The sequence below is a fragment of the Punica granatum genome, chromosome 5 (assembly GCF_007655135.1).
Source record: "Punica granatum isolate Tunisia-2019 chromosome 5, ASM765513v2, whole genome shotgun sequence".
Lineage (NCBI taxonomy): Eukaryota > Viridiplantae > Streptophyta > Magnoliopsida > Myrtales > Lythraceae > Punica > Punica granatum.
This window is the reverse complement of record NC_045131.1, coordinates 3,569,838-3,591,850: the sequence shown is the minus strand read 5'-3', so window position 1 is coordinate 3,591,850 and position 22,013 is coordinate 3,569,838. Positions and strand designations below refer to the sequence as shown.

The 22,013-nt window shown below is 38.0% G+C and overlaps 3 protein-coding genes, 2 long non-coding RNA genes and 1 other non-coding gene across 7 annotated transcripts; 3 read left to right on the top strand and 3 right to left on the bottom strand.

Annotated features, from left to right (window-relative positions):
• The first annotated feature begins 2,201 nt into the window (after positions 1 to 2,201).
• On the top strand, positions 2,202 to 4,608 carry LOC116209439 (probable xyloglucan endotransglucosylase/hydrolase protein 32). Its single transcript, XM_031543076.1, has 4 exons — positions 2,202 to 2,605; positions 2,747 to 2,847; positions 3,007 to 3,224; positions 3,769 to 4,608. Exons 1-4 carry the CDS (start codon positions 2,386 to 2,388, stop codon positions 4,133 to 4,135), a joined length of 906 nt encoding a protein of 301 aa, XP_031398936.1. The 5' UTR covers positions 2,202 to 2,385; the 3' UTR covers positions 4,136 to 4,608.
• Positions 4,609 to 8,472: 3,864 nt separating this feature from the next.
• On the top strand, positions 8,473 to 8,557 carry TRNAY-GUA. Its single transcript is given in 2 exon segments — positions 8,473 to 8,509; positions 8,522 to 8,557. It is a non-coding gene; the product is annotated as a tRNA-Tyr (tRNA).
• A 210-nt stretch (positions 8,558 to 8,767) lies between these two features.
• Positions 8,768 to 13,955, bottom strand: LOC116209363 (E3 ubiquitin-protein ligase RFWD3-like). 2 transcript variants are annotated; one of them, XM_031542976.1, is made up of 14 exons: positions 13,409 to 13,955; positions 13,124 to 13,202; positions 12,938 to 13,027; positions 12,790 to 12,834; positions 12,453 to 12,554; positions 11,768 to 11,864; positions 11,626 to 11,684; positions 11,114 to 11,224; positions 10,877 to 11,016; positions 10,748 to 10,787; positions 10,305 to 10,367; positions 10,040 to 10,227; positions 9,276 to 9,650; positions 8,768 to 9,073 (listed from the first exon to the last, which is right to left on the bottom strand). In XM_031542976.1, the coding sequence occupies exons 1-14, from the start codon at positions 13,843 to 13,845 to the stop codon at positions 8,851 to 8,853; spliced, it is 2,049 nt and encodes a 682-aa protein (XP_031398836.1). In that variant the 5' UTR covers positions 13,846 to 13,955; the 3' UTR covers positions 8,768 to 8,850. The 2 variants fall into 2 exon arrangements, with proteins under 2 accessions (XP_031398836.1, XP_031398837.1); XM_031542977.1 differs by having other exon boundaries at positions 13,129 to 13,202; positions 13,409 to 13,907.
• A 1,198-nt stretch (positions 13,956 to 15,153) lies between these two features.
• Positions 15,154 to 17,543, bottom strand: LOC116209595 (dual specificity phosphatase Cdc25). Its single transcript, XM_031543285.1, has 3 exons — positions 17,364 to 17,543; positions 17,104 to 17,242; positions 15,154 to 15,632 (listed from the first exon to the last, which is right to left on the bottom strand). The coding sequence occupies exons 1-3, from the start codon at positions 17,447 to 17,449 to the stop codon at positions 15,462 to 15,464; spliced, it is 396 nt and encodes a 131-aa protein (XP_031399145.1). The 5' UTR covers positions 17,450 to 17,543; the 3' UTR covers positions 15,154 to 15,461.
• Positions 17,544 to 17,693: 150 nt separating this feature from the next.
• On the top strand, positions 17,694 to 18,782 carry LOC116209596. The gene is made up of 2 exons (XR_004157285.1): positions 17,694 to 18,009; positions 18,146 to 18,782. It is a non-coding gene; the product is annotated as an uncharacterized LOC116209596 (long non-coding RNA).
• A 331-nt stretch (positions 18,783 to 19,113) lies between these two features.
• LOC116207054 lies at positions 19,114 to 19,524 on the bottom strand. Its single transcript, XR_004156847.1, has 3 exons — positions 19,433 to 19,524; positions 19,279 to 19,342; positions 19,114 to 19,186 (listed from the first exon to the last, which is right to left on the bottom strand). It is a non-coding gene; the product is annotated as an uncharacterized LOC116207054 (long non-coding RNA).
• Positions 19,525 to 22,013: the final 2,489 nt, after the last annotated feature.

The window sequence follows — 22,013 nt, the reverse complement described above, 5'->3', positions numbered from 1 at the left end:
AGAAATAGCACAACCATCTCCTTTTTTCTTCAATTTTAAATGATAAATGATGCGGTGAACCGGATGAACACGATCCACGATATATATCTACCATATCTCAATATTTGCAGCCGGAAGTTATGTCCGGCCGGGTTATACATATATTCTTGCGCGTAGCATGAGTTGGATACATCTAATCGATCGTATGTTTGGTTGTAATACTTATTTGGTTTGTCGACGGAATCATATCAGTACTGGGAATGGTCCCAATTAGCATGCACGATGGACGGACGAGAACGAAGCTCATTATCAGTCATTCACTGGGACTGGGGAATTGACAGTAATCTGTCATCCTTCCCCCTTTTTCTCCAGGTGTTATTTTTTTTCCTTTTTTAACCGTACTAGTCTATACTATATCATCATATCAAGTCGAATTCTGGTCAGGGGAGACTGACTCTTACCGTGTGATGTGAATGAGAAAAGGTTAAAAGTAATTATGTCTATAACCGGCAGAGGAAAGGATTAGGGCAACAATAAATCTCTAAAATTTTGATGAAAAATTATAAATTATTCTACTATTTTTTTATGAAACTGTTTATGTTCGTCCCTCCTAACAGACAAAGTTACTTTCCCTTTTGCCTCCTAAGCACTCGCCTCCGTCCCAGTTATTTTATTTTACTTTTTTGATGAATAACCGTCCCAGTTATGACAGTAGTGAAAAGAAGAGTAGCGTCCAATAAGGTTACTTAATGAATTATTTCAAGCAGCAACTGTCCTGCCTTAAAGTCCCAGACAGCGATGCATGTAGTCTTTAATGACCATGCAAACGACTCTACCCTCCATGGCTTGCCCAATCCCTCAATAAATAAATAAATAATTCGCATAATAATCATAAATGAAATTACCTCTTGTAGACTAATTATTATCACGGTTTGATTGCAATAAACGAAAGATATCCTACAGAATGAGCAATTTTTATGACATGCTTTTGGTATTTTATGTCTAGCAAGAGTGCATGGTCGGGGTCAAAATTATGATGAGGTCTATCCCGGCCGAAGGTATAAGGAAAAGCACGCACGGCGAGGAGCTAGCTAGCGAGAGAGAGCAGAGCACATATTAATTTAAGAGACGTTGTTGATCTACCTGCTGCCCGCTCAATGCTTCGATATCGCTTTCCATTAACTATTCATGCAAATTGCAATGCAACCAAATCCCATCGATTCCTAACAAAACAGGCTTTCTTTATGCAGGAAAGTACCTGAGATAAAATGGGCCAATATATATTACCCATATTCTATATATGATATATATGTCATCAAGCATATATAAAATAATTTCCACCAATGGAGTCTCATTCATATATATACATATAAATATCATCATCATCATCATATATAATTATGTGGAAATATATATGGACTCGCACTCACATATACTAATATTATCGTAATCCCTCGATTCGACATCCATACCACGGAAATCATGAAATTTCCAGCGCTTGATTTCCCTGTTCTATTGTTTACGTATTTTCACCGAACTTGTCGGATTTAGGAATCATCGCAAGAGTCAGGACAAAGCATCGCCCCCTTAACTATAATAACTAGCGTAGCCACGTTTATTCAGATGCGAATCATAACTATAAATTTATGATTTTTGACTTTAGCTTTGTAACTCATTTATGAATCTATTTAGTCTTTTTGAGGGCTTATATCCTGTAGTTTCGGGTCTGGAAGTTTTTTTAGGTCTGCGTGCCATTTTTATTCATCTGTTTCCATTTTGTGTTTCGATCTGTTATTGAAGTGCAATAAAAGAGCAGATGAGTACGGATCGAAAAAAAAAAAACTAGCGTAGCCCATCCCATATAGCACGATTCCAAGCAGGTGCATCAGCTAGTCGAATACTTCCTTAATTCATAGCTAGAGGCAGAGGTTAACTCGTGCCGAATGTAAGATCGACTAAAGTCACTAGACGTGTGTCCAGACAATCGTATTGGATCTCCTTTTGGTTTGACATTGGAACCGACCTGCCTTTGACTCGAACCAGTAGCTAATAATGCTGCTGCTTTACGTATAATTAATTCACTCTGTGTTAATCAATGGATTCTACCATGGATTTTGCTTATCTCAGATTAGAGGAAATTGTATTGTTTCATATACGCACTTGCATACATAGAGCTTGGGGGCCTACCAAAATTTTTGCTTATTTATAGCGTCTGCACTGCCCTTACGGATACACTGCTCTCAGCTCACTTCCCCTCTTCTCTTCCTCTCTCTCACACTCATCCCATCTCATTAATTCTCTACAGAATTAATCTTCTTTGATCATCCCCCCAGCTCACTTCCTAGTCTAGCAGTTCCAAAAATCCCAATTTCTTTCTCCTTGAAGGAGAAAGAAAAATTAGCTATAATGGGTCTCGTTCTGGTTCCTTCGCTGCTTAAGATGGTGACTCTTCTAGTAGTCATCATTCCATCTCTGACCAATGCCGAGAGGCCTCCGTCGCCGGGTTACTGGCCGAGCTCAAGGTTCCGGTCAATGAGCTTCTACCAGGGGTTCCGGAACCTTTGGGGCCCTCAGCACCAGAGAGCGGACCAAAATGCACTCACTATCTGGCTCGATAGCACTTCAGGTATGCTCGGCTGCTCGTCCATCCGTTAATTAATCAATAACATAAATTATGAACTATTAGTGTTCGTACTTAATTAACCAGCCCTGATCTCTTAATCACGCAAAATATAACTTGCTGTATATGCGTGCGCCCTTGTGACAGGAAGCGGGTTCAAGTCAGTTAAGCCATTCCAGTCCGGTTACTTCGGTGCCTCCATCAGGCTTCAGCCCGGCTACACCGCTGGAGTCATAACTGCATTTTACGTGAGAACCACTAATCCCTCTTCTTTTAAAATTAAGTATGAGGGAGATTAACAGAAACAATGCAAGGATAATAGACCGAGTCGGGATATATGTATATCTTTTTTTCAATTGTTTCCTTGAAATGCGAGATTTGATAAAAGCTTACTATATTTGTGGCAGTTATCGAACAGCGAGGCGCACCCGGGGTACCACGACGAGGTGGACATAGAGTTCCTGGGAACGACATTTGGGAAGCCATACACATTGCAAACGAATGTGTACATAAGGGGCAGCGGGGATGGAAAAATAATCGGGAGGGAGATGAAATTCTATCTCTGGTTCGATCCAACTCAGCACTTCCACCATTATGCAATTCTCTGGAGCCCAAAAGAGATCATGTAAGTTTAATCATTAATTAGTTTTTCCTACCGAAAAAAAAATCCCTACTGAAAATATATTAATTAATTTTGATTATCTAACCTAATTAACTAATCAATAATCAATCCATTAGTCCCATTGCTAACATCAATCTATATATACATATATATATATATTTATTGAGTGAATTCCATCTATATTTTATTTGATTTACCCTAGTACCCGATTTCCGGTACGGTTAAATTATAGCTAAAGTGCAATTCATAAGTAGAAGAGTGAATTTTCCTTTAATGGCGATTTTGTGAATGTCTGTCCTAGTTTTGTTGCACAATGGAATAATTAACCACTGAGATAATGAACGACAAATATATAATAACAACACAAGATGCTGTCTGTCGTTCTTGGTGGATAATAACAAAAATTAGTTGTAATATAATGGTCACTGGTTATATATATATGTTCATCACATACACGGACGTAATGTTTAAATTTGGGCAAGAAACTTCATGTGTCCTAGTGTTTGTTCGGTCTTTTTGTGTTTATTGAAACTACAGATTTGTTCAGATTCCTGGTCGATGATGTGCCCATAAGGAGGTACCCCAGAAAGAGCGACGCGACGTTTCCCTTGAGGCCTATGTGGCTCTACGGGTCCATATGGGACGCCTCGTCATGGGCAACGGAAGACGGTAAATACAAGGCGGATTACAGGTACCAACCTTTTGTTGCGAGGTACACCAACTTCAAAGCTAGCGGCTGCTCGGCCTACGCCCCTGCCTGGTGCCACCCCGTGTCGGCCTCCCCTTTCCGGTCAGGTGGGCTGAGCCGCCAGCAATACAGGGCCATGAGGTGGGTCCAGTCTCGGCGCCTAATCTACAATTACTGCAGGGACCCCAAGAGAGACCATTCCCTAACACCAGAGTGCTGGCAGTGACGATATGGAATCGGTTACCTCGTAATTCCTTCAACCACTTTTTTTTTTTCCTTATATAAGAAGAAGGAAATGCCTTGAGATGTGACCTGGTGCGTGCAAATCGACCATGGATATGTGCTGCGATGGTTTAGTCAAGACTCAAAGCGTCCAAGGCCAAGTTCCCAAGACTTCAGAAAAATAAATGAACAATCTTTATAAAAAAAATACATTTTCAAAATTTGTAGTTTTCATGTGAAATTTCATTTTTGTTTGGGGTGTTTTCTCTGTGAATATTACCAGAACGAAAAAACAGAAATGATAGAAAGCGAGGGATGAAGAGATGAAAATGGCATTGAATGCTTTGGCCAAGGGGATGAGGCCAGTGGCTTTTTGAGTTTTTTCACTTGTCAATTCTCAATAATTAATGAGCTTTTCATGGTTTAATGTTCTTTTCATGGGATGAGCAATAAAAACGGGAGACTTCCTTCTACATACATGCGAGAAACAAATTCGAGAATGAACCATCTCAGACGCCTATACTATTTCAGTCTGGAATCCTACCTGTACGACGCCATCTACTTACATGCTTCGGGTGCGCTGATAAGTGCATCTCAACCGCTCTGCGGGAAGTGGGGCGAGTTTTCTCGTTGTCAATTTATGGCTCACTTCTTCTCAGGGCATATGAAATATCACTTGATCCGTTTAGGTGATCACGCCGTCTACAAAGGATTAATGTAATGAACTTTCATCGTGTAAAGCATATCCCAAAAATCTCTAGACAAAATATCAAAAGGGGTACATCAAAATAAATGCTTTTTTTTTTGGGTGAATAAGTAAATGTTAGTTACAAAGTAAATGAATGTGGCAGGTTGTGCACCATCTCATTCGTGGCTCAAAAGAAAATTGACATGAACTTAAAAGAGGGTATAGGGTAGTGACGGACATCCCGTTCCGGCATGGTAATTAAGAGGTTCCAAAATCGATACTTAATGGGATTACTCGTGTTTCTTTATTAGTTAATAGAATTTTTATTTCATTTTATTATGTCCATAGATCTCCTTTGTAATCGAAAAAAAAAAGAAAAAAGAAATTGACGTAACAAACAAACAAGAAGGAATACATCGGGCAGGTTTTATTATTTTTTGACAATAAAGTTGGATATGAAATATTGATTATTTAGAACTACGGAATAAATATCTATTATTCCTTCTCGATTTACCTGAATATCTTGCAATTACAGTATAAATAAACCGGTCTCGAGCCGTGCAAGGGACCCCAATGTGATTTGAATTTGAGTGAAAAATGTGAGAGACTACTCATACTATCACTAAACCAAATCCCTTGAGCATATGTACATGTACATGTACATATACATAATCGCATGCAATGCCATGTTAGTTATGCTATTTACAACGACCATGATTGGCTCGACCTCTAATAATTATGTCTTGACTTTGATATCTGCAATTAGTTTATGTTGAAAAACGATGGCGTCTGATCAATAATAAAATGAATGACTCTAGTATTTGTTTTTATTGATTATAAGGGAGATTTATGGATCTATTATAAGAATAAGAATTAAAGCGAAACAAAGGAATACATAAGTCCCACCGATGAATCAGACCTCTATAGAATCCCTTGTCGTTTTGTCAATTCAATTTTTTTTCCGATAACTCTTTCGACCGAGAGGGTTTAATTTCCCGATTCAAATCACGTATCTGCACACAATATCCATTTTATTCCTATGGTTTAAAAAAAAAAGAAAAAAGAAAAAAGAGAGAGAGAATCTGAAAATGACATGCTCGAAATTAGATTTAGTGAAGATAAAAGTATAATTTTCAATCTATTCCTCTCTTATCAAGAAAAAATAAAAAGGAAGAAAGTCCCCATCTCTCCATTAATCAGATTAACTAAAGTATCTGATGGTAATTATGAGCTAAACATTTTCCCGGTACAAAACTCGATAGATATGATAATAAAGTATCTCACCTGGCAAAGGACTCATACGGATCTGATGCCCTATGTAATTAATACAAAGAAATGAAGGAAAAGAAAATAACATAGATTATATTATCAGTCTTGGTTCAGGGACATATACAATGCGTTTGTTTTCGGAGTTAAAGTCACGAATTTGTGATTGTGATTGTGATTGTAGAAGAAGACAAAAATATATGGGGCCCACCAGTTTGACTTTTGAAATATGAAATGAATGGAAGGTATAGATAAATAATTATAATGGGATTGTATTTTAATAATATATGGGGCTCACCAATTTGACTTTTGAAATGTGTGTTTTGTTGTGTAGTGTTTTGAGTTAAAGTTAAAGTTAAAATCTTAAATCACGACTTTGAAAACAAACGGAGCCATATAATTCTCTGAAAGTTTTAAGCTGAGAAGTCACAAGGGATTAGAGACAGACAATGTGAGGTATCATGATGAGGAGCCGATCGAAAAAGTCTGATCAGATTATGTGGCCCAGAAGCAAGTGATATTTAATAAGGAACATGGTGATCAGAAGGTGAGGGAAATGTCCATCAGAAAGTCTTTACATTATTATTTGTGCGTGTGTGTGGGCTATATGAATCTCTTCAAGTGTTGGCAGTCCCACACACTTTCCTTATCTGTTTGATCCCAAGAAAGAGATGAACCAAATTTGTGAACACAAACATGACAACAACAACACGATGGAGGACAACATATACTTATTCATGAATATATATCTGATGAATATATATGTATTTATGGTCCATTTAAAAAAGAAAGAAAAGGGGTTGGGAAAGAAATGCCTTTCTCTCCCCTCCCCCCAACTTCCCCCCCCCGCCCCCTCCTTTTTGTTGGATTTTCCTTCCCAACAAAGGCAAAATGTATGAATTGGGAATAACATTGGAAATTTGGAAGGGAGCTATGGATAAGGGATGCACAATAATAATTCAAAAGTGCGGAGAGGCTATGATGTCCCAATAACATTAGATGGGGTCTCTCTAAAATTGGAATTGAAAAGGACAGAATGTCATTAGAAAAGGGCGAGTGCACAATCCCAAGCACAAGTCCAAATCTTGCTTTGCTCACTCACCCCTTTTCTTCTTTTGGCATTATGTGTGAGCTTGATCTCTATGATTATGAAATGTGTCTGCTTTTTTTTACATTTTTCTCAGCATTTTTATTAATATAATATTTATAATGAGTGGTCATGATGATATTTATGTAATATAATATTGAGGGAGCTCTTTTATGTGTAGACCATCTATGGTAGTCATTGAGACCGTTATTATCAGAAATGGTATCATCACACTTGTATAAATATAATGGGATCAATTGTGGGCAGGCCCGTACTTCATCTGTTTGGGCCCAATTATGTCAGGATTGCACCGTTACATCGACCGTCTTTGTATTGCCCCAGGCTATGTAATATGTGTGGTATGATACAAATGAATCAAATGATGATATGGTACGATGAGTGCAAATAAAGCAAATGTCAGTATGTAAGAGAGATGCATTTCTGGGTTGGAATTTTATCTTGTAATATACTGATAATGGATGTGACAATTTATTGCGAAAGGAGTCGGCTGATAATAAAAAGAACGAAAAGAGAAAAAAAAAATTAGATCTTCTATTTTGGGATGATATTGGACGAGATGGTATTTATTGCTCATTTTGTCATGAAAGATTTTACTCCTTTGCTTCCTTTGGTTCCCATTTTTGGATTGTATTAATACAAAGTACCATTATGTCCGCGTTTTGCACAGAATTATTATTCATAACGTAATTTAGTATATTCATCATCCAACCTTCGAATAGTAATACTAATTTTTCCATAATTTTATTAACTTTTTAAATTTGTTTATATGTGCACATGTTTTTTTTTCAATTTTTTGTTAATTTAATTTTTAAAAATATTTATTAATTTATGTTTTTAGGATTAATTTTTAAAATTTGTTTATATGTTCAAGTAGTAATTAGGTTTTTCATTTTGAATTGTAATTATATTTATTATGATCATTTTAAATTGTATTTATTATGACTATGTTTAAATAATTATTTTACACGAGACATCATATTAATTACGAAAATTAGATATATCTTGAAACTTGAGTTTTGATTGAATCCTTTATCACTGGATTTATTATTATTTTTTTAATCCTTGTGGGTGAAGTTATATGTTCATAGGGCAATGACAAGCCACACAATATAGTGTTGAGAATTTGGAGATTGGAGTTACAACTTAAATTTATTATATTACATCGATGGGAGAGATTTAGAGGATGGTGTAAGGCGTTGTCGCCTATGGACTGGGCTGGGGGTGTAATGTCACAAATCTTTGCTGGGTATCAAGATTTCATTTGATGAGAAGACCCAAACCGACCTTAGCTCAGTTGGTAGAGCGGAGGACTGTAGTTGTTGCAGATAATCCTTAGGTCGCTGGTTCGAATCCGGCAGGTCGGATTATATATATATATTGTTTTTGGTTCAACTGATCCTTCATCTCATTTATCTAATTTAATTATTTATGATGACACCAGTTTTGCTCGCTCTCCGGAATAACCTGAAAACCATCATCGTCTCTTAAGGGAAAAAAAAAACCGTTGAAAAATATCGTCTTGTATGGCAATTGATTCCGAACTATTTTATACATGATATCCGTTTTCTGCAAAATATTCACAATATTTGGTACATAAACAAAGATATCATCCTCAACATTCATCCACGTATTTTTCACCAATACCAAGGGAAGAATACTATAAAGTTGCTTGCCGCGATTCATACAAACCAAAAGGAAGATAGTTCTCTGAACATAAGGTTACAGCCTCCCAAGAGGATTTGGCCATGGGAGAAATTGATGCTAAAAAAGAATATTCACTGTACAAAGCTACTTCACTTTTCTGATTCTGCACAAAGGAAAGCTCTTCCACTACAATTTCAAAGTCGTTGTGCCATCCGGAAAATCCACCAAGTTGGTTCCTAAGACATCAGTCATGAATTTTATTAATATATGGAAATAATCAATCCAAAGCTGCTCACCTAAAAGAGCAATGCGTATCGTTATTATCCCTGTCTACGGCTGAAGACTTGCAAGATATCATCACCTAAACAAGTGAGTAGACCGCAGTTCATGGCAACTGTGTACTTTATATCACGCAAAGGGGGTTTCTTTAATTTAAACCTCTGAGAAGTGGAGAAAGATGGCAACTCTTGCAAGGCCACCTCATTCGTTGCTTCGTCTCCAAAAGCAAAGAACCGGTTCTGATTCTCCGAGCCAACAATCGCAGACCTTGGGAGACGGATATCGCTCACATTTGCATACATGGATCCGGACTTCCGAAGAAAGTTGCTTCCTGCTGATCTTTTGAAAAGGACATGAGAACCTTGTGTTACTTGCCCTGAGATAGGCGAAGGGTTGGCTGAAGGTTGGGTTGGTGTCACCTCAGTAGACATATCGATCTTTGGACGGTAAGTGGCAACAATGTCATCACCATTGGGAGAACAAGCAAGAGAAATGCAGACACCCTCATCTGCACTTTCGGGAACCAAAGTAGGCCTTCCCGCAAAAGAAAAGGAAAAAAAGAAAAAAAGAAAAAAACTGTGAGAACAGTTGACACAGGAAAGTACTTCACACATCAGAAAGTTGAGCAATAATTCCTCGTACAAAAAGAGAAGACAACCTTTCACCCTACAATCATACAAACTTCACAACGCTTTATTGGCCACACAATGTGTTAGCATGAGAAACTTATAAGCTTCAGACATATTTGTAATAGTCATCAAATAAAAGCAATACACCTGAATTTAACAGATAGAAGAATAATCGCAAAAAGACCTATTAGTATATCACAATTGGAAGATTAAGCATGCTGCTCAAACAAAGAGTTTCTGTCTGTTCCAATGGCCATCCGCAAATTGTAACCTACACATAGTTGCTTCTCATACCTTTCCTCACGACAGTCAACATTCCACAGAGACAAGCCAATTGAAGATGCAGTTAGGATTGATCTAGGTCCATCAGTATTCTTCTGTGAGAGGGACTGTATTGTATGAATAGGGTTGGATGACAGCCCATTCAAGGATTCCACGGGCTTCACAGTTTGGCGCATATCAAACACCATCAGGGTACCATTCTACAAGGTGAACAAAATAAAATAGGTTAAACAAATACTCCTTTAACTCGATAGGAAGACACTTAGAGATATCAGACCTGTAATCCAGCATATATGTAGTGAGATCTATGGAAATCCCATGAACATGACCAAGCAGCTGCCTGCAAAGTCACATGGAACAGACAAGTGGATAAAGAGTTATAGAACTAATTGATATCAATTTTTCTTTTTCTTAGATTAATATGATGTTACAAGAAAGAAAAAATGAAACTTAAGCAGATGAAGAAAGGATGCTATACGCTGTAAGAAAAACCATGCTTTGGTAAAGTAACAATCCCACACACAAGAAAGAAAGTAACAATCTCCCTAACACAATCTCCATAGGAAATCTTCTATTTCATCCTCAGGAAAACAATGCAATGCAACAATCAGAGCTATTCAACTCTTCTTCTTCTTTTTCTTTTTTCCCCGAATTCTACATCCAGTGCTTCCTAACAAAATTGCTGACTACTAAATAATGTGCTCCGGATTATATCCTTACCGGCAGGTCATAATCAAGAACAATATTGTTGCTTTCCAGACTGCAGCAAAGAAAAGGAAAAGTTACAAGTGCAAGTAGAAGAGAAGTGCAGAGTAAAATTTCACAACTAGAAGTAAAGCTAAGCGTTACCTGAGAACCGCCAATGACTTCCCTAATGAAGCAAAAAGCACTAGGCCACCATCACAAGGGGAGATGTGCAAGTCCTTGACAGCTTTTGTCTTTGATGGAAGTAGAACATCTTCAACTTCACGGGGATTCATCAGACTGATCTGAAAAATCAAGTTCAAGTGCAACAACAATCATGCTACCACTCTGTGGGTTATCAATGTTCCAAAAATTACTATTCAAGCAGGTCAAATTTTTTACCTTGGTGAGAGCATCTCTTACAGCCATCCCAGGCAGCCTTCGAGAGACGAGCAGCATTTGATAAGAAGCACTCACATCAAACAATCTCGCGCCCTCCATCAATAACTCCATCTATGGAAGCTAAATAGATCAGATGTTTATCACGCATGGAGCCATAATGCATGCATCTGAAAATATGTATTCTGGTCTAAAAGTACAAGAACATGCAAGTCAATTTACTGACAATCCTTAGCCCAAAATATATATATATATATACTGACATCCATTGCTCTTTTTAAAAATAAAAGTCTCATACAATATTTGCAAGCAGAAAAAGAAAAGGAAAAAAAAGAAAAAGAAAAAAGAGAGTATTTTCTATACCTATGACCTGATTAGAATACTGACAGCTCTTTAATATATAAATAAGTCAGATATTAAATGATGTACAAGCCATATTACCAAACGAGGTAACAAAGATAAAGCAAACAATTTTGCTTCATTTACATGAGTCAGATGCACATGTAGTTGCAAACCTGTTGTTCAAAGGTACGTGATGATCGCTCTGTTTGAAGTTCTAAGCCATTACTGCCACCTGTAGAAGATACTAGATTAGGTCCCAACAGAATATTACGTGCTCGAATTGAATCAGGCACTATGCTCTTTCTCAGTTCATACCAGATGTAAAATATCCTTGACACCCCCATCCAACTTCAGCAGATTCAATCGATCTGTTCTGCACCTCTTCTAATAGATGCTCCAGATAAATTGTCCTCTACATATCCAAAGTTTGGAAACCAAGAGTATTACAACAAGACAACCAAAAACATTTTGTCATCTAGAGAACACATCCGATTCATCCAAGTCTAAATATTGCTTGTAAAGTGAGCAAAAACAAAATGTAAAGAAAACATAGAGCTATAGCCTGATATTTTTCTTATTTCTCTTTAAGTAAACATGCCTACTGCGAGTACTTTTGAATTAGAAAACAATTATGTGAAATAAGAATTGCATGATTGTGCAACTTAGTATCATGACATAAATGCCCTATCTAATAGATATCCCAGTGGCAAGGAGGAAATTATCAAGACAAGTTCATGGATATCTTTCTTCCAAAATTAATTGCCAATAGATTATGGTAGATGCTGATGAACAATTTGCCTAGAGGTTGAAAGGGCAAATATAACACATAATATGTGTACATAAGATAAATAAAAATGTTGGAGCCCCAAAAACAGACATTGAAGAAGACATGATCTAGACATGACCGAGCAAGTAGCGACCTACCTTAACAAAATACAACCAAGTGATAAAATTATCTTCTCAAGATAAATTCAGATGGTCATGGGAATCTAAAAATTACCTCCTTAAGCTGACTAACTTTCTGCCGCAACTTTTGTATTTCACTTTCTGACCCGGCTTCCTTGTTCTTCCATTCACACTCCTTTTTCTTCCAACCTGCATCCTACAGATAAAAGTAGCAAAATAAAGTTCAACACCCCAAGATCATAAGCACCCAAGAACTGATAGTCTTAGTTTTAAAAAAATACCATTAATTCAAAAGGTCAACAAACTCAAAGAGTTTCCACGATTCATTTGTAAATCTAAGACATCAGAGAGAAAATAGTTTACTATGACAAATCAAAGATATCTAATATGAATATGACTGTGAGATGTGCCAGTGCTAGTGCATTCCTCACCTTTTTCTCCAAAGCAGCACACGTAGCCTCAAGTTGTCGAATTCTCTGCACCCAAGAACTGATAGTCTAAGCCTCAAGAGGAGGAGCTCATTACTCTAATATCATTGACTTAACATGCATCTATCATACTGAGGTGACAAATAAATACCTTCTGCGACTCCACATCAACTGTAACAACTCTTGATGCAAAAAGTTTTCTCACATCCTTCAGCGTGCATCGTTGGTTGCAGTGGGGGCACTATAGGAAAGACACGCAAGCAGAAAATTTTACCACAACCGTAGCTTGTTTAATCAATTACACTAACTTAAGATACAGACAAGAATAATACAAGACCTTTCCTGCATTCTTCTTTTGCTGCTGCAGCCATCTCTTGATGCAAGACATGCCGTATATGTGACCACAAGGCAGACAACTGCAATCCTCGGACAAAAGGAGCGTACTTTACAAATGGCATTTTTTCAAGCATTGCGTATTCAGTCAAAACAATAAAATGCAGGAACTCCCATTCCATTAAAGCCACAGAGTTAAACAAAATTCGAGAATTTTGAGCTCGTGAAACATCGGTAGAAAACAGTAGGACAAGAAAGAAGCCATTCTGTCAACAGATAATGAACGAACCAGATATAATGATCACCGTCATCAGACCAAGCCTCCATACATATAGGGCAAAACAAGCCATCAATTTCGCTTCGATTCCATTCGCTGTCTTGGGAGGTAACTCGCCCAGAAGAGCAAGCCTCTGCTTCTCCTTCTCCCTGTCTCCTCCGCTTACTATCCCTCTCTTCTTCACCGGATCTCGGCAGAGCAGAAGTCGAGGCAGCGTTTCTAATATCGTGCCGCGGGGGCGAGTCCTCCACTGGGATGTAATCCGCATCGCCGTCTTCGTCTTCTTCCTCGTCTTCGGTAGCTTCTGATTCGCGTTCAGATCCTTCCTGCTCTTCGAGGAAACGCTCGGCAGCATCGTAGAGCTCCTCGTCCTCGAAGTACTCCCGGTAATGCCCCATCTCTTGGATGAACAACCTATAGCTTTCGTCGTCGGAGTCGGAGCCCGCCATTGATTAGGCGTCGAGGCCAGCGGAGGCAGTCCTCCTCCCCTTCCCTCCTGTGGAGAAAGAGAGTGAGCGCCAAGTACTTTCGTTTTGGAGGGTAAACGAGCACTGTGCCGTATTTCTCATCGGCCTTTTCTCTTTTTAATTTATAATTAATTAAAATTAATTCATTGATTGATTAATAACAAATTATTTTAAGAAATGAGAATTTTACGCCAAATGACTCATGATTTACGCGTTTTGTCAGATCTATCATTTGTTTTTTTTTTATCAAATATATCTCATGAATTATATTTTGTTCGAAATCTATCCCGCTGTTTTTGTTGTCAATTAATGAAACATTAGTAGATTCTAAATTTATCTCATTGATACAATTTTGTTCCAAATCTATCATATGATTTTAATTATTTCCTTAAAATTATTCCATTATTTTAATTTTTCTCAAATTTATCTCGGATAAAAGGGGTTATTATAGCAAAACCATTAGACGTTGACGGAGATATAACGGCGAGGTAGATTTGAATCAAAATATAAAATATGAGATATAACAAATAAAAAAAACATGGGATAGATCTAACAAAACGCGTAACTCATGGATCATTTGGAGTAAAAATCCCTTAAGAAATATTATTTAACTTTTTTCCCAAGAGAGAGATTTTCTCTTACAATTTATTCTTCAGCCTAGAAGAGAGCGTTTCTGAATTAAATATAGATTATATTATAAAATTAAATTTAGTATTTAATTCAAATTAAATTTGATTTAATTTGATTTGAGGAGATGAAGAGAAAAGTAGTTTGAAAAAGTATGTAAGAAAATTTAAAATAAAAGATAAAAAAGTAATGATTGTGTTATTAAATTGAGCAAAATTATTGAATAATTAAGAGAATTTAGTATTTAATTCAACAAAAATATTCAGTAAAAAAACGAAAATTTAGTACTAAAAAATTAATTATAATAATAAATAAGAAAAAATATAAGAAAAAAAATAAAAAATTAATTATCGTTTTGGTGAATTAAGGGGGAAAAAATTAAGTTTGATTATGTGAACAAAAATAACGAGTCCTAGATAATGCGAAAGCAAGAGCGCAAATTTGGCCGATTCTTCTAATTACTAACAATTAACCAACGACAAATGAGTGCTAAATTTAAAGAATATTATAGTACGAATTCCACATCAACGACAATAAATGAGTAATAAATTTGAAGAACGGCATCGAAGCAATGGATGCTCCGAACTAACTCACAAACGTGAAACCCTACCCCGAGAAATTTAAAGAAGTGAAAAGTTCCATTATACATGTCCAAGTAAAGTCTTTGCTGCGAAAACGTTTTTTTGATATCAGAAGAAATAACCGAAAGTTCGCTTGGATCTCATTAAAGTACATGCGAATGCAGATTAATTCCGGCCACTTTAGAAGGCACACCGCCTATTTCTGTCTGTAAGATTACGATGTAATCTCAATTCATCGACAACATATATTGTGCCAATGCAATATAACAGGTTAGAATCCAGTGTCACAGAGCTCAGACAGCTTTAATAGAATAGAGAAGAATGGTCTCGACCGATTCGTGCCTCTCAAAACATCTCTATGTCCTGAGAGTAACTGGACCAGACCAAGGCTCATAGGTTATGAGCCTTACAGGGGATGTCAGTGCAGCGGCATACAGGTCTCCCAGAAGACTCCCAGCCATTAAAGCCCCTCTCAAGGACCAAGATGTCCTTAATTCCCACGTCCTCCTTCACCTCCTCAAGATAACTGGCCAGTCTCCTAGCACAAGTGGGTCCACGAACCTACAAGAGTATTTATAATTTCTCTTAAGATATATGGACAACATTTCGAGAAGAATGTTTAGGAGAATTTTATATATGAAAGCAGACATTGCAGAGCAATAGCTGCAGTTTTGTTTGCTGCTCCTTACACTAAACAAATCTGTTCCTATAATTCTTTCTTCGAGGTTCAAGTTCAAAGGACTCATCAAACAAAGAGGTTCAAGTTCAAAGGAATCTCTAGTTGGAAGATTTGTCTCCTGATTATCTGTACTCTAAATTGTAAGATTAGACTCCCACAAGAGAACCACATATAACTCAGCACTGTGTAATTCAGGTTCAGCATCTCTATACTCGAGAAGTTTCCAGTGGGAAAACTCAGCAGAATCGCAAACGTATAATTCAACAGTGTCCATGGCACAAACAGATGGATATCAAGTGGCTACTCGAACGATACAAATGCAGTTCAATCACAAAGAGGTTCCAGCACTAAAGATTAAATTAACGAGTCTGAGATGGCAATTTGGAAATCCTACCAGTATTGAAGTAATTGGCATACTGATGAATTGTAGTAGTACCAACAGTTTATTGGGGAACGAAACATCCAAAAATTTATTCTACTGTTTACTCAAACAAAAGGCAGGAGAGTCTTCTGAAGCTTAAAATTTGAGAGAAAGGAGCATATAACACTGTCATATTCCCTCAACTCGTAACATTATTCGAGTAGTAAGCAAGAACTTTTATTAATAGCATGCCAAGAAGGTGAAAAAACTTACAGGAACAAGCGAAATCCAAAATGTACAGAAGAGTTTGTCAAACAGAAAAGCTAGGGAGTCAAAAACGTCCAAGAAAGCAAAAATGTTCCCCATCGATGCTCCAGGATAAACTGAAATTTCACAACCCTAAACCATATCCATACAAGTGATTTGAAGACTTTTGGCAAGGTTTCTGTTGAATTAATTGTTAGAAACAACTATTTGTTTATCGAGATAACTAAAGGACACATTCTTGCAGAAACCATTAACAGCTCAAATAACACTTTCGTAAAATACAGTGCGTGCTTTCAACGATGTCATTGGTCCAAGAACCATCAAATACATATTTCTATTACATTACGGCAATCTTCGCAATGTATAGAACTTGTGAAATTCTTGAAAACTACAAATTACAACTAAATCTACTTCTCACAAGTGCATTACTTCTGATGAAGATCAATAAGTAGTATAGACTGCAGACATTAGACTATAAATATTATCTATCTAGAAAAATGAGCTTAAGAACAAATTGATCTTCTGCAATCCACCAGCAATCAAAATCAAAACTCATATTGGAATTGCTCTCTCAAGTATAAGAAACAGGAGCTAACGACTAAAAACAACAGTCGGCACAGCAATCGAGCATGCAAATCGCAAATATTTCCCTCATTGGAAAAGTAAATTAGTCGAAAAGAAATTAACGGGATCCTCTATCAAGAAGAACGCTGCCAGCAACTGACCTGGCTTAAAGCGCAGTGGAAAACTAGGGTATCCTTCTGCTTCACGGTCTGAATGAGATCGGAGATCTTATCGGAGAAGGAGTCGCTAGCAAAGTGCAGAGAGCCCGGTATGTGCCCGTCATAGCTCCTCTCTTCATCCCTGCGAATCAATTTTCCCCAAACATTACATCATCAGGACAGAAGAATCCCTACTCGGTGGCGAGTGGCCAGTGGCGACGAGGGAAGAAACTGAGCGATTGCGAGGGTCGTCAGGGTTTTACCTGACGTCGATAACGGCGATATTGGGGCGGCGCCGGAGGGACAAAAGCTGAGCTCCGGTGATGAAGGAGACGCCGTTGCGAGCCATCTCCGAGCGAGTGGAAGATCGATCTTCAGCTCGCCAATATATAATATTCCTCCTCTAGTCGCTTCAGTTCTGACCAATTCTTAAGAAGCGAAAAGGATATAAAATATCCACCATTTAAAAAATATATATATATATAATTCCATTTCACAAGTCCCCGCCATATCTCTGTCTCTCTCTCATCTTAATGCTCTTCTTCTTCTTTCTCCTCCACTGATCTCTTCTCTCTGGAAAATGGAAGCTCTTTCATCTCACTCTCTCTCTCCCCTTAACGTCTCAAAATCAATCAACGCCCTCGTCTCAGCCTCATCTCCACCCGGCCCCTTAACCGTCTCGTCTCCTCCCTCCGTTTCCTCCTGCCGGACGGCAAACCTCTTCTTCCCTCACTGACCTCTGCCTCATCTCCTCCACCACCACCTCCGATTCCCAATACATATAGGCCATCCATCCTACCTCGATTCCAGCCACCTCGACACAGATAAAAATCGTCAGTGACCGACCAAGCAACAAACTCTCATCCAGCCAGCAACGCCCTCCCTCTGCCATGATTTTGCTGCAATTAGGTCACGGCTACAACTCTTGCTCGATACCATACGTACAAGGATTGATTGAATATGTCTCGAACGAAGCTGATTCAATTCAGCATGTTAGTCGGACAATACTATTACTGCTTCTAATAAAAATGGCACTTTCGGGCAGATTTGAAGCAGTTTTCGAGGAGAGGAGAGGTTACCCACCAAAAGCACCATAAATTATGGAGCGAATTCATTGTGTGTTCAACGAGTTCCGAGCCCTGCCTGAAGATTTGCCATCTACCTCGTTAAGTTAAGACGACAAAGGGAAGGGGAAAAATCAAAGATTGAATTGTGATGCTGTGGGGACCTGTGATGTCAAACTGGGGATGGGAAGTTGGTCAGGCCTGTAGCAAGAATAATTTTGTCCTTCCAACTGCAGAAGCTTGCTGTTTAAGTAAGGTTGCCTGCTCCCCAAGCAAAAGAATTGGAGGCTCGTCGACATAGAATTTTCACTTGGGAGCTATCGTGAGTCTCTGCTATAGTATTGTGGAACTTTTCACTTGGGATGGATTGAGCCATGTCATACAGATATTAAGATGCTGATGAAAGATCTTCCTGGAGATAAAGTTAGTTTAATCAGGGGGAAACAAATGCTTGCGCTGACCGGATTGCAGCATCTCCTTACAGTGTTTCCTGTATAGTGACCATAGAAGAGTGAATTGTCCTGACTGATGAGTGTGTTGAGTTTCATTCTTCTGTAAACAACTGCAGTGCATTCGATATTGGATCACATGAATAAAAGAGTTTCCCGTCTACGCCAAGAAAGATGAACATGCTCTTCGATGAATTCAAGATTTTCCCATCAGTCAGTTATACAATATTCAGAATCAAAAGGTTCCACAACCCCTTTAAAAAAAGTTCCAACTCCAACATAATACATCTAAATATCGAAAAAATACAATAAAATATATACTAATACTAGACCGCATACTCCCAGTCTCCTATACGAGTTGGATTCTCCCTTGTGATGTAGTGGGGGACTCGGCGCGATAGATACGTTCATCGGTTGGGAGCCTGACAAGAAACGAATCCAGTTAGTGGATTATTAACAGGTTTTCAAAAAATCATATATCAACATTGTTTAACAGCTTACAATCATAGGGAGTCCACCCGATACGCTGCTGACCAAGATCATATACAATGATCTTGTTCTTAAGTACCAACTCTGCAATGCCAACAATTCAGTCATATTTGCAAATGTGGTAAGCAATCCTATAAAATACAATTGTTAAAAGTATGATTCAACTATTTTCAAACCTCCAAGAACGATTAGTCCATCCGGAGCTTTCTGAAAGCCTATGCAATGCAAGGAAGCCGGTCCCTGTGCGCCAAATAACTCATATAGTTAGCATATACCAGCCCACCTCACTTAAATATAAATAATTGAGAAGATTGGGGGCGATAAACTTACAAGGGAACCTAGCTGGACGAGATAGTCTTCCGGTTTCAACAACATCGACCCGCCGCCGATGAAGTTGAAACTCACTGTCGGTAAAGGGGCAGAAACGCTGTATGATATGAGGGGAAAAATCAATTGGATGAGCAATGAAATCAACTACTTTGTTCAAGGGAGATCTGACGTTCTAAGGGCTCCTATGAAAATATTTGATGAGTTTTATATGCTCTCTGGGCTTAAGCTCAATCCAACCAAAACTGAGTTATATGGTGCAGGGTTGAGTTCTGAAAATATGTCTGAAATGCTGAGAGTTAGTAGCTTTTGAAAAGGAGCACTCCTAGTTTGTTATTTGGGTCATTTGGGAGTTCCCTTAATTCTGAGAAGATTAATTGATAAAGTTGCTGCAAAATGTTAAGAGAAGTTTATTTTCTGATAATATTGCGGCCATAGGTGAGAGTTCTGGGATAGCACAGGAGGATGCCATGGAGGAGGTACAGTGTTTAGAGAGTGATGATAGCTCTGAAGATGACATTGAAGTGGCTGCAAGAGTAAAGGAGACCAGTTGGGTGACACAAGGAAGTTAAGGAATGCTGCAATGGGGTTGGCGCAGGCAGTGCTGATGGTTCAAAGAAAGAGGAGATCCGCAACGAAGAAGAAGGGGGGAAAAGGGAGTCCAAACTCTTTATTAATTGGGAAAAAAGGGGGTAAGCTAACCTCTGATCATAGCACGACAGGCCTGAGACGGTAACTGCAGTGCTTGGAATTGTTCCAGTAATCTGCATATAGAATAAAAAATTTAAAAATAAAAGACAATCTAACGTTGAAATATAGAAACAAAAATCACTTTTAACTATTAATTTCAAATGAACACTTACAGCATCCATCAAAGGGTAGAGGGCATCAGCTGCCAGTAAGGCGTATGTTGTGCCTGAATCAATGATTATCTCCCTTTGTGATAAATCGAAAACCTTGCGGTCAATGGGCGATATCTGTCCATTGACCGCAATGGACTGAAGCTGGATGTTGTAATGCGGCCTATGCAAGCAAAGAAGACCAGATTTACTCCTTGATGCATCACAGTACAGTCGCAGACTTAAATTGAAAAATTACATATACGTTTCTAGAACCGTTGCCCGCATCTGTTCTGTCGTCAAAGACTCAAATGCAGGCTGTCGGGAGGTAGGAGTGTGCAGAAAGAAGGTAAAGAAGGCTAAGCACAGGAAATTACTTAAGCCTATGTAATTGCACAATGACACGGATCTAGTAGCCCAGCCTAGTAAACACAATGAAACAGATCAAAGTACAGAGACAGGAAAGCTAATCTCAAAAGCATTCACAAACACAGCAGCAGAGATAAACAGCTATTCCCCAGTTTTCATCGAGCTTCTCCTGATTGCTGTTGATGATCTTTCTGCTGAAGTTCTTATCCCCCAACAATCTATTTCTAACAGTGCTTTTGATACTCATCAGAATCTTCTCAGCATGAGGCATAACATTTGAGTGAACTTTCTCATTTCTGCTTTTCCAAATGAAGTACATATGAGTCTGCCAAGCCAATTTGCAGAGAGTTGTCTGAACAAACCTACCCTTCATGTACTCGACCCCCCCATTCTAACTCAACTCTCCAGGTATTTTATAGGAATTACTGAAAATTCAAGAGTAGTCCGTCCAAATTCAGCTAAATCGTCTACCGGTTTGTTTCCATCTTCCTGGTTGGGCATCTTATTACCGCATACCAGAACTCAACAGGGTTATGAGCATATCTAATTTATTCTCTGCTGATAGTAATCTTGCTTAAAACAATTAATAGGCAGAAGGAACATAGAGTCGCGTCATAATGTACTCACATGCATAATTCGTGATAATATTATTTATGTATTAATTATTAGCCACTACATCGTGTAAATGACATATAATGATTTATTGACATCACATTATGCTAGAACTTAGAAACTTATCTGGAAGCTGAATGCCATACATTGTACAATGATGAATTTCGGGAAGGATTATGGATTATTCGAAGGGGTATTTTGCCCTGCCATATTATCCTCTGGAGGATAACCACCACAATGGCAGATTCCAAATTGATCGCAGTAACAAGGGACACCTTTTTTAGGAAGATAAAATGATACGCATTCCTGGGTTGAATGACAAACGTGTGCCTGCGTTCACAAGAATAACAATTACAATACATTAACTGTGTCTGTTTATTTGTGTGTATATATATATATAATTATATCAGAGTATGTGCCATTTAATATTATTATAGGCCTTTCACATGGACAAAATGGGGTAAATTTCATCGGTGGTCCAAAATGTTTTAAAAATGTTTTATTATGGTCCAAAAAGTTTTTTTCGCTATATGATGGTACAAAATGTTTCAAAATTGTTTCTTGATGGTACAAACCGTCAATTGGCCCTGACGCCGTTAACATTTTGCTGACGTGGCGCGTCCTATGTGTCACTTTTGTTACGTGGAACCAATCATAGTGCGCCACGTCATTTAAGAGAAAATAAAATTTTAAAAAGTCCAAAAAAATACAAAAATAAATAAATAAATACAAAAAAGAGTAAAAATTTTCAAAAAAATAAAAAA